General features: G+C 40.8%; 1 protein-coding gene across 1 annotated transcript in view; it reads right to left on the bottom strand.

Annotated features, from left to right (window-relative positions):
- TANGO6 (transport and golgi organization 6 homolog) overlaps positions 1-16,133 on the bottom strand; it is a gene marked incomplete at its 3' end in the record, with an annotated part of 158,372 nt that overhangs the window by 73,003 nt on the left and 69,236 nt on the right. Inside the window, exon 14 of the mRNA XM_023518916.1 lies at positions 11,717-11,774. Coding sequence (XP_023374684.1) covers positions 11,717-11,774 — 58 coding nt within the window. The remainder of the gene's footprint in view (positions 1-11,716; positions 11,775-16,133) is intronic.

Raw genomic sequence — 16,133 nt, forward strand, 5'->3', positions numbered from 1 at the left:
CAGGAGACTCGCTTGAGCCCAGGAGTTGGAGGTTGCTATGAGGGTGATGCCATGGCACTCTACCCAGGGGGATAGCTTGAGGCTCCGTCTCAAAAAGAAACACTGGTTATTTTACCAAGGCTTTGACTAAAATGTCATATTTAAAAATATACATAAAATGTCTGACTTTAAGGGTTCCCAGCCTTACAGTAAGTAAATGAAAACTGTCACTTCCTGGCTGGCCCAGAGACTTCAAGACTATAAATAAAATCTAAAGTCTGCCTTGGTCTGGCTTCTTAGACTCAAGAAATTTTTAAATGTGAGATTCCTATGTGATCAATGTAAAAAAAAAAAAAAGTCATGTTTCTAAGAAAAAGCAATAATATACCTCTAAACAGAATATTTCGCTTGAGCTCTTGTTATTTCCAATACACTAGACTAAGTCCTACGTTCTTTTAGGTTCCTACAATCCAATTTTCTTCCATAAAATTACTAAATAGGAGCTACTGTTTCTTCCTGAAATCTATTTAACTTCTCTAGTTCTAGTTTTAGTTCTAAAGCCCTATAAGTTAAAACTAGATAAATTAAAGAAAAACAAATATCGTTAACAACAACAAAAAAGTGTCATGCCTGATGTATGGGCCACAGGGAAAGTTCACCAAACTACCTGAAGCCATAACCAGAGACATTCACACTATAAACCAGGATGGAAAGCTGACATTTTCCATGCTATGAACAACTTTTTCTATGATGTCAGAATACGACTCTGTATCATAATGAAATTCTTACCTCTCTTAACGGTAGCTTTTTTCTTGACAGTACAATGCCATAATCAAAATTTCATAATCAATACTGCTGTAAGTAATTTGACAAAACCTGACCTAAAATTCTTTTCATCCGTTTAGTGAAAAACTTAAGACAATATCCATAATACAACTTATTGTTCAATTTTACTGGTCGTCCCTTTTATAAAGCTAGCATTCTCTACTTAAATTTGACCCAGTCATGAAATGTTACTCCAGGCCTAGCTACAATAGGTCTTGCCCAGTTTTCCTCAAGGGCTTTAATTTGTTTAGTTTGTTGCCCTTAGGCTTAGGTTCTTAGTTTAAAACCATTGCACAAACTAAATTTTATTATATATATATATTTTTTTGCAGTTTTTGGCCGGGGCTGGGGTTGAACCTGCCACCTCTAGCATATGGGGGTGGTGCCCTACTCCTTTGAGCCACAGGTGCTGCCCCATAAATTGTATTATTATATTATCGTCATTTTTTGTTGTTGTTGTTGTTGTTGCAGTTTGGCCGGGGCTGGGTTTGAACCCGCCACCCTCGGTATATGAGGCCGGTGCCCTACTCACTGAGCCACAGGCACCTCCCTGTCATTTTTTGGGTGGGGGGGGGACAGAGCCTCAGGCTATTCCCCTGGGTAGAGTGCCGTGGCATCACAGCTCACAGCAACCTCCTGGGCTCAAGCATGTCTCCTGCCTCAGTCTCCCAAGTAGCTAGGACCACAGGCGCCTGCCACAATGCCTGGCTATTTTTTGGTTGCAGCCATCATTGTTGTTTGGCAGGCCTGGCCTGGATTTGAACCCGCCAATTTAGGTGTATGTGGCTGGCTTTTTAGCCACTTGAGCCACAGGAGCCAAGCCCCTGTCATTTTAAGCCCTATTCACTGAGCCACAGGCACCTCCCTGTCATTTTTTAATATTATAATTTTTAAGCTTTGTTCTTATTGCCTATCTAGCCTTCATAAAGCCAGCTCTCTCAAAAAATAATGTCAGGCCAACATTTTGAGATGATTGCTAATGCCTGCAGAACTTGTAAGGCAGTACTTGATAACCAACTCCAGACAAACATACCCTGAGAAAATTTTCCCTTCTGGTCTCTTTATTCCTCAAAAGTGGCCTGGGTCCCTGACATAAGCCCACATACTTTCTCCATGACATGAGACAGAGACAAACAAGACGGTCCATCCTAGCAGAGAGGGACAGTTAAGCCTAAGTTCAAAATAATTAATCAGCAATACTTTCAAAAAAAGATCTTAATCAACAGGGAGAGAAATGTAATGAAACAACTTGCTGTGACCCTAAAACTAGTTTTACCCATTGCTAATACCCACCAGTTTGCCAGATCTCCAAAACTTTACTAGTGCCAATGAAAATTTTAAACAATAACATTTCTTCTTCTTATAAAAACTCCAGTCAGGGTATGGTGGTTCTTGCCTGTAATCCTAGCACTCTGGGAGGTAGAGGTGGGTGCATTCCTTGGCCCAGGAGTTTGAGACCAGCTTGAGCAACAGAGACCCCATCTCTGAAAAACAGCCAGCGTTGTGGTGGGTGCCTGTAGTCCCAGCTACTCAGGAGGCCGAGACAAGAGGATCACTGGAGCCCAAGAGTTTGAGGTTGTTGTGAGCTATGATGCCACCACACTCTACTGAGGGCGACAAAGTGAGATTCTGTCTCAAAAAAAAAGCCCTCCAACCTTCTCTTTGTTCTTTGAATATACTGAACACCACTCATTCTGTCTGTATGCCCCAAATTGTGATTCTTGCTTCCAATTAAAACATTTTAGAGATTTGCCTCTGTATTTCATTTGGTTTTGACAGCTATAATAAAAAAACACAGTAACAAGTATTGGCAAGGATGTGGAGAAATTGGAACTGTCATATATCACTGGTAGGGATGGAAAATGGTATAGACGTTTTGGAAAATAGTCTGGCAGTTCCTCAACAGGATAAACAGACTTATTACTCAACCCAGCAATTCCACTCCTAGGTATATATTCAGGAAAACATGTGTTCACATAAAACTTATATACAAATGTTTGTAGCTATATCATTCATAATAGCCAAAAAGTAGAAATAACTGTCTATCAACTGATAAACAGATAAACAAAATGGTGCTAAGCCACACAACAGAATACTATTCAGTCATAAAAAGGATTGAAGTGCTGACGCATGCTACAACATAAACCTCAAAGACATTATGCTAACATGAAAGATATACAGAAGAGATCACATATTATGATTCTGTTTACAGTGGAACCTCTGTAAGTTGACCACCCGAGGGACTATACAAATTGCTCAATGTACAGTGGTCAACATAAGGAACTAAGCCTGTTGTACTGATACGTACATGTGGTGCATGTCCATCTGGTCTATGAAAATTAGATCAACTTAAGGAGGTGGTCAATGTAAAGAGGGGGGTCGGCTCTGAAGGTTCTACTGTAGATGAGGTGCCCAAAATAGGCAAATCCATAGAGATTGCCAAGCGCTGAGGGAATGAGTAATAGGAAGTGACTGATAATGGGTATGAGGTGATAAAAATGTTCCAAAATTAGAAAGTGGTGATGGTTGTACAACTCTTTAAATATACTAACAACCATTGACTTACACAGTTTAACTGGGTGGATTTTAAGCCCATAAATTATATATCAAATAAGAAGTTTTAAAAAATTGAGATAATATCTACTTCCCAGAACTATTTAAAGAATTTACTGAGATAGCACATATGGGAGACATTTACTAAATACTAATTTGTTAATTAGGTCAGGACATAAAAGAAATGTTCTGAGGCTGGGCGCTGTGGCTCATGCCTGTAATCCTAGCACTCTGGGAGGCTGAGGTGGGCAGATTGCTGAGCTGAGGGGTTCAAGACCAGCCTAAGCAAGAGCAAGACCTGTCTCTAAAAATAGCCTGGTATTGTGGCAGGCACCTGTAATCCCAGCTTCTTGGGAGACTGAGGCTAGAAGATCACCTGAGCCCAACAGTTTGAGATTGCTGTAAGCTATGATGGTATGGTACTCTACCAAGGGTGGCAAAGTGAGACTGTCTCAAAAAAAAAAAAAGAAAGAAATCTTCCTATTTCCAGGACACAAATGAAGAGGATAAATTTCACAGGACTCTATTCCAAATTTCAATGCCAGATCTAATTAGATGATCCTTCAAGAGACAGAATTATTTTCAGTTAATAGTTTCTCAACTTTGAGGTAGAAATCTGAGTATGAGGTGGAGAGTTCAGTCCCTGACAAGTTAAGACTTGTAGTTCTGCTCAGTTTGAAACTTGTAAAAACAATTTCATCTTGTATCTACTTTCCCCCTTCTGGGCCTTTTGCCTTCCCTCCCTTGGCTGAAAACTCTTTTCTAAAAGGAAGAGCTGGTGTGATACGTTTGGGCATGTCAAGATTCTCTTCACTCTACACACACTGGCATACTTTCACCTCCCATGCTTGGCTCAGGGTGGGTTTTTTTTTGTTGTTGTTGTTTTTTGTTTTTTGTTTTTTTTTAACAAGCCAGGTAGTTTTATTCAAAGATCCTTTTGACACTGAGAGGCATCACCTGGATCCCCCACATACAACTGTTGCTTTCAAAATACCCTTTAAATGATTGAAAGTATCTAAGAGGACACATGAGCAGATAAAAAATTCTGGCTATAATATCTTATTGAAGAATAGCACTTATTTATCACATTCATTACTGAACATCTATTTTAAAATTGAAATGTGAAAAATGCTCCAAACATACAGTATACATTGTGGGACTCTCAAGGACATAGATAATGCCTATTATATTTTATTTTATTTATTTTTTGAGACAGAGTCTCACTTTGTTGCCCTTTGGCAGAGTGCCATGGCATCACAGCTCACAGCAATCTCATACTCTTGGGCTTAAACGATTCTCTTGCCTCAGCCTTCTAAGTAGCTGGGACTACAGGTGCCCACCATAATGTCTGGCTATTTTTAGAGACAGAGTCTCACTCTGGCTCAGGTTGGTCTCAAACTCCTGAGCTCAGGTGATTGACCGGTCTCGGCCTCCCAGAGTGCTAAGATTACAGGTGTGAGCCACAGCGTCCAACCCCTTAACTCCTATTTTAGAAAAGAGAAGGACTTCCACCTTTTATCTTATATACTTGTCATTTAAATTTTTTAAGAAACAATGAGACTGCATTACTTGTGCAATAATGATGATGATAAAAACAACGAAAAAGAAATATACAAGGAGTAGAAAAAGGAGAGACATCAATACCAGTCTGTTTAAGATAAAGTCCTCCATCTGTGAACTCTATATGGTAAGTGAAATTCAGTAACTTTGTACATAATTCTGTAACTGAAGCAGTTGCTACTGAGTACCCAGGAGCACCTGCTTAGAGTAACTAAATCAATCATACTTTCTCAAGAGCTATACAGTTTTCCATAAAATTAACATTTAATCATAAGGCAGTTGGCTCGGCGCCTATAGCTCAACCGGCTAAGGCGCCAGCCACGTACACCTAAGGTGGCGGGTTCGAATCCCCAGCCTGGACCCGCCAAACAACAATGACGGCTGCAACCAAAAAATAGCCGGGCGTTGTGGCGGGCGCCTGTGGTCCCAGCTACTTGGGAGGCGGAGGCAGGAGACTCGCTTGAGCCCAGGAGTTGGAGGTTGCTGTGAGCTGTAATGCCACGGCACTCTACCCAGGGGGACAGCTTGAGGCTCTGTCTCAAAAAAAAAAAAAAAAAAAAAAAAAAAAAAAATCATAAGGCAGTTAATTCTTAGATTGTTGTTCCAGATACTATATACATCAGGAATTCCTAAGTCAGGCATCAATAAATAGCTCTTGAATAAGTTTATTTAATTCCACTCTACTCTCTGACTAGACTACAGAAAGAGTTGGTGAAAATTATAAAAGAAATCCAAAATATCAATAAATGAAGTAAGAAGTATACTGCAATGTTCCCATGGAGCCATTTAGGCAGCCTAGAAAAGGACACTTTAAACATGCACAGTCCCCATAACTAAATGTTACTCAAACCACACCCAGGCATCTCTTGTACTCCAGGACATGTGGGCTGGCCTTGTCCGACTGGGAGTCCAGAGTGGCTTTGTCCCTGGAGTTCTTTTGGCCTGGGCAAGCTACACTGGCAGTGTAGGTGGGAAAATTCATCTCCTTCCTTCCTTAATGGGAAATTCACCCAAGGCCTTGGCTTTTAAGTGCATGTTACAAACACCAAAAACATTAATTAGTTCTAACTTGTCTATCTGGGGGAGCTAAGAAGAGAAATTATACCTCTACCTCCCAGGCTCTTCATCGCCAAATTAGCTACTAACTGATTTGCACACCAATTAAAATTTCTAAAAACAAACACAACACCAACAGTTGTGATTGTATAGCATACCCTTGAGACTAATGAGCTCAATGGGTTAATCAGCTAAGATGCTTATTCCAAACAGCAATGTTGCAACATTAGAATGACATGTTACCATTTCCCAAAAACCCAGTCCTTAAAAAAAAAAAAAAAAAATCAATGAAAACCATCTTCTTGATAGTATTATAGTTTCTTGGGAAAAGTGCAGGATGACATATTTTCTGAGACTTAACTAATTATAGGCATAGTAGGTTCTTGCTTCATTGATTTATCTGAGTATCGCTCATGGCCTTTGTGGCCTCTTGAGTCCTACTGAGCCCTCAGGCCTATCTCAATTGCTGACCTCTTTGACCTGTTGGCTGCAGAGAATTACTTTCTCCTTTGAAACCCTCTACTCTTAGGGATTCTGCTCTTACCTAGTTGTCTTTTACTTCTATTAGGTAGTCTTTTTTTTTTTTTTTTTTTTTGAGGCAGAATCTTACTTTGAGATGCAGTCTCACTCTTGCTCAAGTAGTCTCAAACTCCTGAGCTCAGGCAATCCATCCTCCTCGGCCTCCCAAAGTGCTAGGATTATAGGCATGAGCCACCCTGCCTGGCCTTAGGCAGTCATTTTTTCTCTTTTAAAGAATTCTCCTTTTGCTTTTTAACCTAATCACAACAGTCAATATAAAGTATTTTGAATACAGTAGGTATTTAAACAAGCAATATATGCTTGTTGAATAAAGACAGACTCCCAAGGCCCACACCTTCATCTCTGTATGCTTTCTCCTCTGCCAGCTCGCTTAAGCTTCTAATACTTCAAAGCCAGTACAGAGCTCACCCAAATTATACCCAGAAAGAATAGCCGGTAAGGACCTGCACATGCTTTTGTGCCTTTGAGAGGTAAAGAGAACACATCAGTGTGAAGAACTATACAACTGGTGTCAATTCTTTTTTTTTTGTTTGTTTTGAGACAGAATCTCACTCTGTTACCCTAGATAGAGCGCCATGGCATCATAGCACATAGCAACCTCAAACTCTGAGTAGCTAGGACTACAGGCACCTGCCACAACACCAGGCTAGTTTTTCTACTTTTAGTAGAGACAAGGTCTCACTCTGGCTCAGGATGCTCTAGTTCACTCCTGAGCTCAAGGCAATCCACCTGCTTCAGCCTCTCAGAGTGCTGGGATCACAGGTGTGAGCCATCACACCCGACCAATGGTGTCAATTGTTTAACCCTCCCTGCATCCAAGTTCTTTGCTATATGACTTGACAGTCTGTCCCACTTCACCCTTTGGACTTTTGGGTTGAGCCACATGACTTGCTGTAGCTGACAGAATAAAGCTGAGGAAACAGATGCCTGCTCTCAGGATGATGCTTCTCTCTGACACTTCTGCCGTCATCGTGAGGAACATGCCCTGGTAAGCCACTGGCCCAGGGATGATTAGGACCATGTGCAGCAGAACCACCACAGCTGGCCTGTTAACCTGAAGTTAGAAGCAGAGCTGCCTAACCAAGACCAGATAAGAACAATTGGTTACAGATGTGTGAGCCATAATAAAGGATTAGTGTTTTGCCACTGAGTTTTGGGATAGTTTATTAAATATCAATGCCTAACTGATGGAATTGGCCTATTCAAGCTTTAGATTTGAGACGTTACACAGATCTTCACATTATTTCCTAGTAATCTAATAGTAGGAGTAACAGTGATGATTAGGAAGATGATAACACTAAAATAACAATTGCTAACATATTGAACACCATGTGCTGAGCATTTTTAAAGTATTAATTAACTCATTTAATCCTAATATTAGCTTCCTTTTTCTACATAAAATTTTTATTTTTTATTTTCTTGGAGACAGAGTCTCATATTGCTGCCCCAGGCTAGAGTGCCATGGCATCAGCCCAGCTTACAGCAACCTCAAACTCCTGGGCTCAAGCAATCCTCCTGCCTCAGCCTCCCAAGCGTGCTAGGATTACAGTTGTGAGCTACCGCACCCAAACTATATAAACTTTTTATGATAAAAAGTCTTAGATTACAGAATTATTGAGAATATAGTATAGTTTCCATATATAGGCAATCTCCAGGTTACGGATGATATATGTTCCTGAGAAGGTCTTTAGGTCAGATTTGTAAAGAGCTCAGGTCCCTGATAAACAGTGTGTATACAGTAATAACAACAATAATAATACTATAATGGCCCAGATGTGGTAATAATAATATAGACTAATACTGTAATAATAATACTCCTGTACCGTAATAAGAAGTTACAGAAACTATTATGCTTTCTTTCAATTCAGGCAAACAGAACATAAAAATAAATTCATACAAAAAGTTTAGGCCAGGCACAATGGCTCATACCTGTAATCTTAGCACTTTAGGAGGCTGAGGTAGGAGGATTATTTGAGGCCAGGAGTTCAAGACCAGACTGTGCAAGAGTGAGACCCTGTCTTTACAAAAAATAGATAAATTAGCTGTGTGTGGTGGCATCTGCCTGTAGTCCCAGCTACTTGGGATACTCTAGCTGGGGCAGGAGGATCTCTTGAGTCCAGGAGTTTGAGGTAGCTGTGAAGTAGGCTGATGCCACAGCCAGATGACAGAGCAAGACCCTATCTCAAGAAAAAAAAAGTTTAGATAAGAGATAGGAGAAATTTCAAAAAAGAATATCAAAGGCTAACACTCACCTAATGTTACATCATTGTCTTGCTTACTGGAAGGGGCATTTTTGAGGCAAGAAGGTAGGCTAACAGTAGAAAGATGATAGTAGAAATGGTGCCAGAGAGGATGGAGTGGAGGCTGGAGAATCAGGATTAATTCTATTGCTGGAGGAGGGGAGCTCACCACTGAAGTCAGTTTCTTGAAAACGGTTTTAGAGTTGTCTGCAGTCTTTTTCTTTTTTTCATCATAAATGGGCTTGTAGCAGCTAGCTGATGCTCTCACTAACTGGCAGGTAAACTGCTCCCTGTTAGGATCTTGCTCCTCAAGCTTAGCAAGTCCTGCTTCCATGAGACAAAAGGCTTCAGCTAATTCCTCTGTTGTAAACTTTCTTTGCTCGGGATCTTCTTATTCTTCATGTTTATGTTTCTATCAGCTGTTTCTCTACGTATCTGTGCGAGTAGCTGCTAGTGTAAAAATGTTGTGCCCACAAACCACTTACATGCAAGTTTGTTTTCATATGTGGAAGAAACTAGTTCCCAGATTATTATTTTAACTGTTTAATTATATATTATCCTAATGGGGAGGCTTGGGAAGCCATTTGCAAGTATGAAATGCTGTAAGTTGGGGTATTCGAAACCTGAACAGTGCCTGTACTCTATAGCCAGTTGCCCCAAATATACATTTATATGATGTATCTGTCACAATTATTGAAATAATATTGATACTCCATTATCAACTAAAGTCCATAATTTATTCAGATTACTTTAGTTTTCCCTAATGTCCTTTTTCTGTTCCAGGATCCCATCTACCACTTTACACTTAGTCATCCTATCTCTTTAGGCTCCGACAGTTTCAGCCCTCTCCCTTCTTATTATGTTTTACTGTTTTGTTTTTTTTTTAGTAATAGCTTTATATAGATAGATATAATTCATGTATCATACAATTCACCCATTTAAAGTATACAACTCAATGGTTCCTAGCACACTCACGGAGTTGTACGACCCCTACCACAATCAATTTCAGAACATTTTTATCACCCAGAAAGAAATCTCATACCCTTCAGCTGTCACCCTCAACAATCACCCCCTTTACCCTCACCCCTAGGCAACCACTAATTTATTTTATCTCCATAATTTTGCCTATTCTAGACATTTCACATAAATGAAATCATACAAAATGTAGTACAGTGGAACCTCCACAGTTGACCACCTCCTTAAGTTAACCTAATTTTCATAGACCAGACATATACCACACATATGTATCAGCACAGTAGGCCTACTGCCTTGTGTTGACCACCTTTGAATGTTGACCAGCTTGTTGTAGGCCCTTCGATGGTCAACTCACAGAGGTTCTACTGTATTTTGTGACCAGTGTCTTTCATGTAATATGCTTTTAAGATTCATCCCTGCTGTAGTATATATCAGTAGTACTTCATTAATTTTTAAAGCTGAATAATACTCCATTATAAGTATACCACATTTTGTTTATCCACTCATCAACTGATGGATTATAGGTTGTTTCCACTTTGGGGCTATTGTGAATAATACTTCTTGAACATTCACACATAAGTTTTTTGTTTTTTGAGTCAGAGCCTCAAGCTATCCCCCTGGGTGGAGTGTCATGGCATCACAGCTCACAGCAACCTCCAACTTTTAGGCTCAAGAGAGTCTCCTGCCTCAGCCTCCCAAGTAGCTGGGACCACAGGAACCCACCACAACGCCCAGCTATTTTTTTGGTTGCAGCCATCATTGTTGTTTTGGCGGGCCTGGGCTAGATTTGAACCCGCCACCTTAGGTGTATATGGCTGGCGCCTTAGCCACTTGAGCCACAGGCGACGAGCCCACACGTAAGTTTTTATGTAGAAATATGTTTTCATTTCTCTCAAGTCTATACCTAGGAGTAGAATTTTGGCTGAGTGGTAACGTTATGTTTATCTTTGAAGAACTTCAGACTGTTTTCCAAAGTGGCTATACCATTTTACATTCCTACTTAGTCTCCTTTTCGGAAACAAGAAATCAAAGCCCACAGGGATTGAGTAATTTGTCAGAGTCCAAATTACCAAAGCTATGGCTGAGAAGCAGGAGAGTGGGGAGATGCACCTAGGTGGTCTGCCTCTAGGACCCCAGCTCTTAGCAACTATACTGCACGTCAAAACCAAGAGAAAGGAAGTTAATTCTGACTTCTGGGGGCAGGTGTGGTGGCTCACACCTGTAATCCTAGCACTCTAGGGGGCCAAGGCAGGTAGATCATCTACACTCAGGAGTTTAAGACCAGCCTGAGCAAGAGCAAGACCTCGTCCTTAAAATAAATAGCTGGGTATTGTGGCAGGCATCTGTAGTCCCCGCTACTTAGGAGGCTGAGGCAAGAGGATCTCTTAAGCCCAAGAGTTTGAGGATGCTATGAGCTGTGATGCCACGGCAGTCTACTGAGGGCGACAAAATAAGACTATCTTAAAAAAAAATAAAATTCTGACTTTTCATCATGTCTGGGGAGAGCACCTAATTCTCTACATTTAGAATCCACAAATTAATGGAAATGAGTAGAAAAACAAAGAACCATAAAAAGAAATAAAATTATTGTATAAAATGTTTTGATGAAAAAATATTAAATACTATGAGATTCTTTTAGCTTGAACTGAGAGCAAAGAGACTGTAATTAAGTAACATAAATGGTCAATGTAGTAAGAGCTCATGTGTAAGCCATTCTTTATTTCCTTGAATTAGAAATGGAATTTGATCTATAGAATAAGTCAACATTAATAAACATTTCCTTACTATTAGGGACACTGAAACTCCACAGGGACCTTTTGGGAACCCTCCAGGAATGTTGTTATTATTATTTAACGTGTCCTGGCTAGGAAGCAGAAAGGTGGATGAATTGACCAGCAGTCTTGTGGCTTTATGACTGTACAGATTTTGTGCAAACATGATATAATCTTTGGTCCAAGACTCAAAGTCCTTTTCCAAGACTAACTTACCCTGAATTGCAGACAGATACACAAAAGTGTCTTCATGTTCCAAGTTTTCCAAGAATATCTGGAACCAAAAAATATAGCAGTGGTATGATTCACAAAGAACAAGGAAGACTTAAGAGACCCCCGTATCAGCAGCCTCAAAAGTATATGCTTTCCTTCTTGATTGTCTTAGCTAGAAGCCAGTCCAATGGGAAAAGAGTGTACAGGCTTGGAGTCCCAGTTTTATAAAGCTAAAAAAAGGTAGGAATTGAGGGAGATACTTATATTTTTGAACTAGTCAAGTACATGCCAGCAGTAGTTAATGGAAACCAATGGAAGAACAACCAGTTTTCAACATTTGGGCGGTTTTTTTGGAGACAGAGTCTCACTCTGTTGCCCAGGCTAGAGTGCTATGGCATTAGTCTAGCTCACAGCAACCTCAAACACATGAGCTCAAGTGATCCTTTTGCTTCAGCCTCCCAAGCAGCTGGGACTATAGGTGACTGCCACAACTTCTGGCTAATTTTTCTATTTTTAGTAGAGACTGGGTCTTGCTCTTGCTCAGGCTGGTCTTGCCCTCTTGAGCTCAAGCAATCCATCCACCTCAGACTCCCAGAGTACTGGGATTATAGGTGTGACCCACTGTACCCATATTCTCACATATGGCATGACAGCTGTCCATTGTGATACATAAGAGGCAAGGTTTAGTTAGGGTTACATGCAAATGATGGCACATTTGCTGTAGTCTGATCCTTTTCTTTGCACTCACAAAGCATAGACAGAGTTGTTTATCATTAAGATAATTTGAATCTGTTCTATTAATAACTGTTATTAATAGATCTATTAATTGATATTAATAATCTTGCAAATTTCAGGACTTTAAATGACATTAGTAACAAATGTCAATATATCTCACAACTTAGTAACCCATCAGGGATATCAACTGCAGTGGATATTTCTTATCTAAAAGATACTACAGAGACATGCTAGGTTGAGGCATTAACATGAGAGCCAAGACAGACAGTGGCCCTGTGCCCATGTTAAGCAATTCTTTGTATCAACTTGATGCTGCTGGTTTCTACATCTTAAGTATGGCAGGGAAAACCTAAAATTAGTCCAGTTTAGGAAGATAGCTAGATTGGAAGGTATGGGGATCATACAGGGAGTAAGGGAAGCTTAATCCAGCCTCTTGGCCATGGGAATAAAGAGGATGAGATACATCTGGAAGACTTCTTGGTAAAAATAATTGACAGGATTTAGTGACCAAATATACACAGCAGATAAAGATTAAATGAAGTTAAAGAAAATTCTAAGGATGTTCATAGCATTCACTTTCTAAATAGGTATATCAAAGGATATATATATATATAAATTTTTTTTTTTTTTTTTACTGTTTTTGGCCGGGGCTGGGTTTGAACCCACCACCTCCAGCCTATGGGGCCAGTGCCCTACTCCTTTGAGCCACAGGTGCCACCCTATCAAAGGATATTTTTAGTAATTACTCAAGATATATATTATGGGTTTTTTAGCAATATTTTGATGACAAGTCCTCAGCATATTTCTGTGCCTCATTTTTCTCATCTATAAAAGGCAGGTAATGTTGGGTGGCACCTGTGGCTCAGAGAGGAGGGCGCCGACCCCATATACCAAGGGTGGTGGGTTCAAACCCGACCAGGCCAAACTGCAACAAAAAAACAGCTGGGCTTTATGGTGGGCGCCTGTAGTCCCAGCTACTTGGGAGGCTGAGGCATGAGAATTAAGTAAGCCCAGGAGCTGGAGGTTGCTGTGAGCTGTGATGCCACAGTACTATACTGAGGACGACAAAGTCAGACTCTGGCTCTAAAAGAAAAAAAAAAAGGCAGGTAATATCAATATTGCACTTGTTGTGAGGGTTAGAGACAATATCTGTAAGGCATGTGGCCTGGCTTAATAATAAACATCAGTCATCATACAATTGATTCCAAAATTTTAGTATTAATAAATAAAACTAGGCTTGGTGCCTGTAGCTCAGCAGCTAGGGTGCCAGCCACATACATCAGAGCTGGCGAGTTCAAATTCAGCCTTGGCCTGCCAAACAACAATTACAACTTCAACAAAAAAATAGCTAGGCATTGTGGCAGATGCCCGTAGTCCCAGCTACTTGGGAGGCTGAGGCAAGAGAATCATTTAAGCCCAAGAGTTTGAGTTTGCTGTGAGCTGTGATGCCTCCGCACTCTACCAAGGGCGACAAAATGAGACTCTGTCTCAAAAAATAAATAAATAAAAATAATTTTTTTTCTTTTTCATAAGTTTTTTCTTTTCTTTTTTTTTAGAGACAGAGTCTCACTTGGTGGAGTGCCATGGCATCATAGCTCACAGCAACCTCCAGTTCTTGGGCTTAGGCAATTCTCTTACCTCAGCCTCCCGAGTAGCTGGGACTATAGGCACCTGCCACAATACCCGGCTATTTTTTGGTTGCTGTTGCAGTTTGGCCAGGGCCAGGTTTGAACCCACTACCCTTGGTATATGGGGCCAGAGCCCTACTCATTGAGACACAGGCACTGCCATTTTTTTCCTTTTTTTATACATACTTTTTTTTATTGTTTGTGATTCATTGAGGGTACAAAGAATTAGGTTATACTGACTGCATCTGTCAGATCAAGTCTCTCATAATTATGTCTCACCCCTAAGAGCTATGCCATACACCATGACCCCCCATCTCCTTCCTTCTTTCCCTCTCCCCTCTCCCTTATTCCCCTCCCCTACCCCTTGTATTAGCTCATCTACTGCCCTCATATTATAACTGAGTACAATGGATTCTTGCTTCTCCATACTTTTTTTTTTTTTGGAGACACCCCCCCCAAAGCCACAGCTCTATTCATATTTTTAAAAAATAGAAAAAAAACGTATCTTGTGTATTAACCTGGATGGAGGTGGAACATTCTTCTTAGTAAAGCATGACAAGAATGGAGAAGCAGGCCAGGTGTGGTGGCTCACGCCTGTAATCCCAGCACTCTACAAGGCCAAGGCTGGTGGATTGCCCTGAGCTCACAGGTTTGAGACCAGCCTAAGCAAGACTGAGACCCTGTCTCTAAAAATAGCTGGTTATTGTGGTAGGTGCCTATAATCCCAGCTACTTGGGAGGCTGAGGCAGGAGGATCACTTCAGTCCAAGAATTGGAGGTTGCTGTGAGCTATGACATCACAGCACTCTACAGAGGTTGACAAAGTGAGACTCTGTCTCAAAAAATAGAATAAAATAAAAAATAAAAAATATAAAATATAAAATAGCAGGGCATTGTGGCAGAGTCCTAGCTACTCAGAGTGGGGGCTTGGGGGGTGAGGCCTGAGACAACAGAATCACTTGAATACAAGAGTTTGAGGTCACTGTGAGCTATGATGCCACAGCACTCTACCCAGGGGACAAAATGAGACTCTGTCTCAAAAATATATCTACATAAATAGAGATGGAGTCTCACTTTTGTTAAGGCTAGTCTCAAATGCCTGAGCTCAAGTGATCCTCCTGACTTGGTCTCCTAGAGTGCTAGGATTAGAGGTGTGAGCCACTGTGCCTGGTCCCAAAATAAATGTTTTTGATCAGAATTGTAATTCTTAGTTTAACAGCTAATTAAGGCATATAAAAGACATTATTACCATCACTGAGGGTCTGAAAGTTGAAGTGACTTGTCTAAGAAACTGATCTTGGATATGACTGATCCCAGGCAGCAGTGTCTAGAATCTCTGTTCGTTCTTTCTTTTTTTTGAGACAGTCTCACTTCGTCACCGTCAGTAGAGTGCTGTGATGTCATAGTTCACAGCAACCTCCAATTCTTGGACTGAAGTGATTCTCTTGCCTTAGCCTCCCAAGTAGCTGGGACTATAGCTGCCTGCCACAACGCCTGGCTATTTTTTTGTTGTTGTTGTCATTGTTGTTTGGCAGGCCAAGGCTGGATTTAAATGCCAGCTCTGGTGTGTGGGGCTGATGCCCTAGCCACTGAGTTACAGGCACCGAGCCTCTTTCTTACTTTTTTTTTTTTTTAGAGACAGGCTCTCACTCTGTTGCCTAGGCTGGAGTGCAGTAGTGCAATCATAGGTCATTGGGGCCCTGAATTCCTGGTCTCAAGTAATCCTCCTGCCTCAGCCTTCACAGAAGCTGGACTGTCAGTGTGCACAACCAAGCCTGGTTAATGCTATTTTTTTTTTTTTAAGAGACAGGGTCTTACTATGCTGCCCAGGCTGGTCTCCAACTCCTGACTCCAAATGATCCTTCCACTGTGGTCTCCCAAAGTGTTGGGATTAAAGGTTCAATCATTGTCCTTGCCCTTTCCTTGCTCTTTTTTTTTCTTGAGACAAGAGTCTCACTTTATCGCCCTCAGTACAGTGCTATGGCATCACACAGCTCACAGCAACCTCCAACTCCTGGGCGTAGGCAATTCTGTTGCCTCAGCCTCTGGAGTAGCTGG

The sequence above is a fragment of the Otolemur garnettii genome, unplaced genomic scaffold (assembly GCF_000181295.1).
Source record: "Otolemur garnettii isolate 467f Iridium unplaced genomic scaffold, OtoGar3 scaffold00151, whole genome shotgun sequence".
In the NCBI taxonomy this organism is placed as follows: Eukaryota; Metazoa; Chordata; class Mammalia; order Primates; family Galagidae; genus Otolemur; species Otolemur garnettii.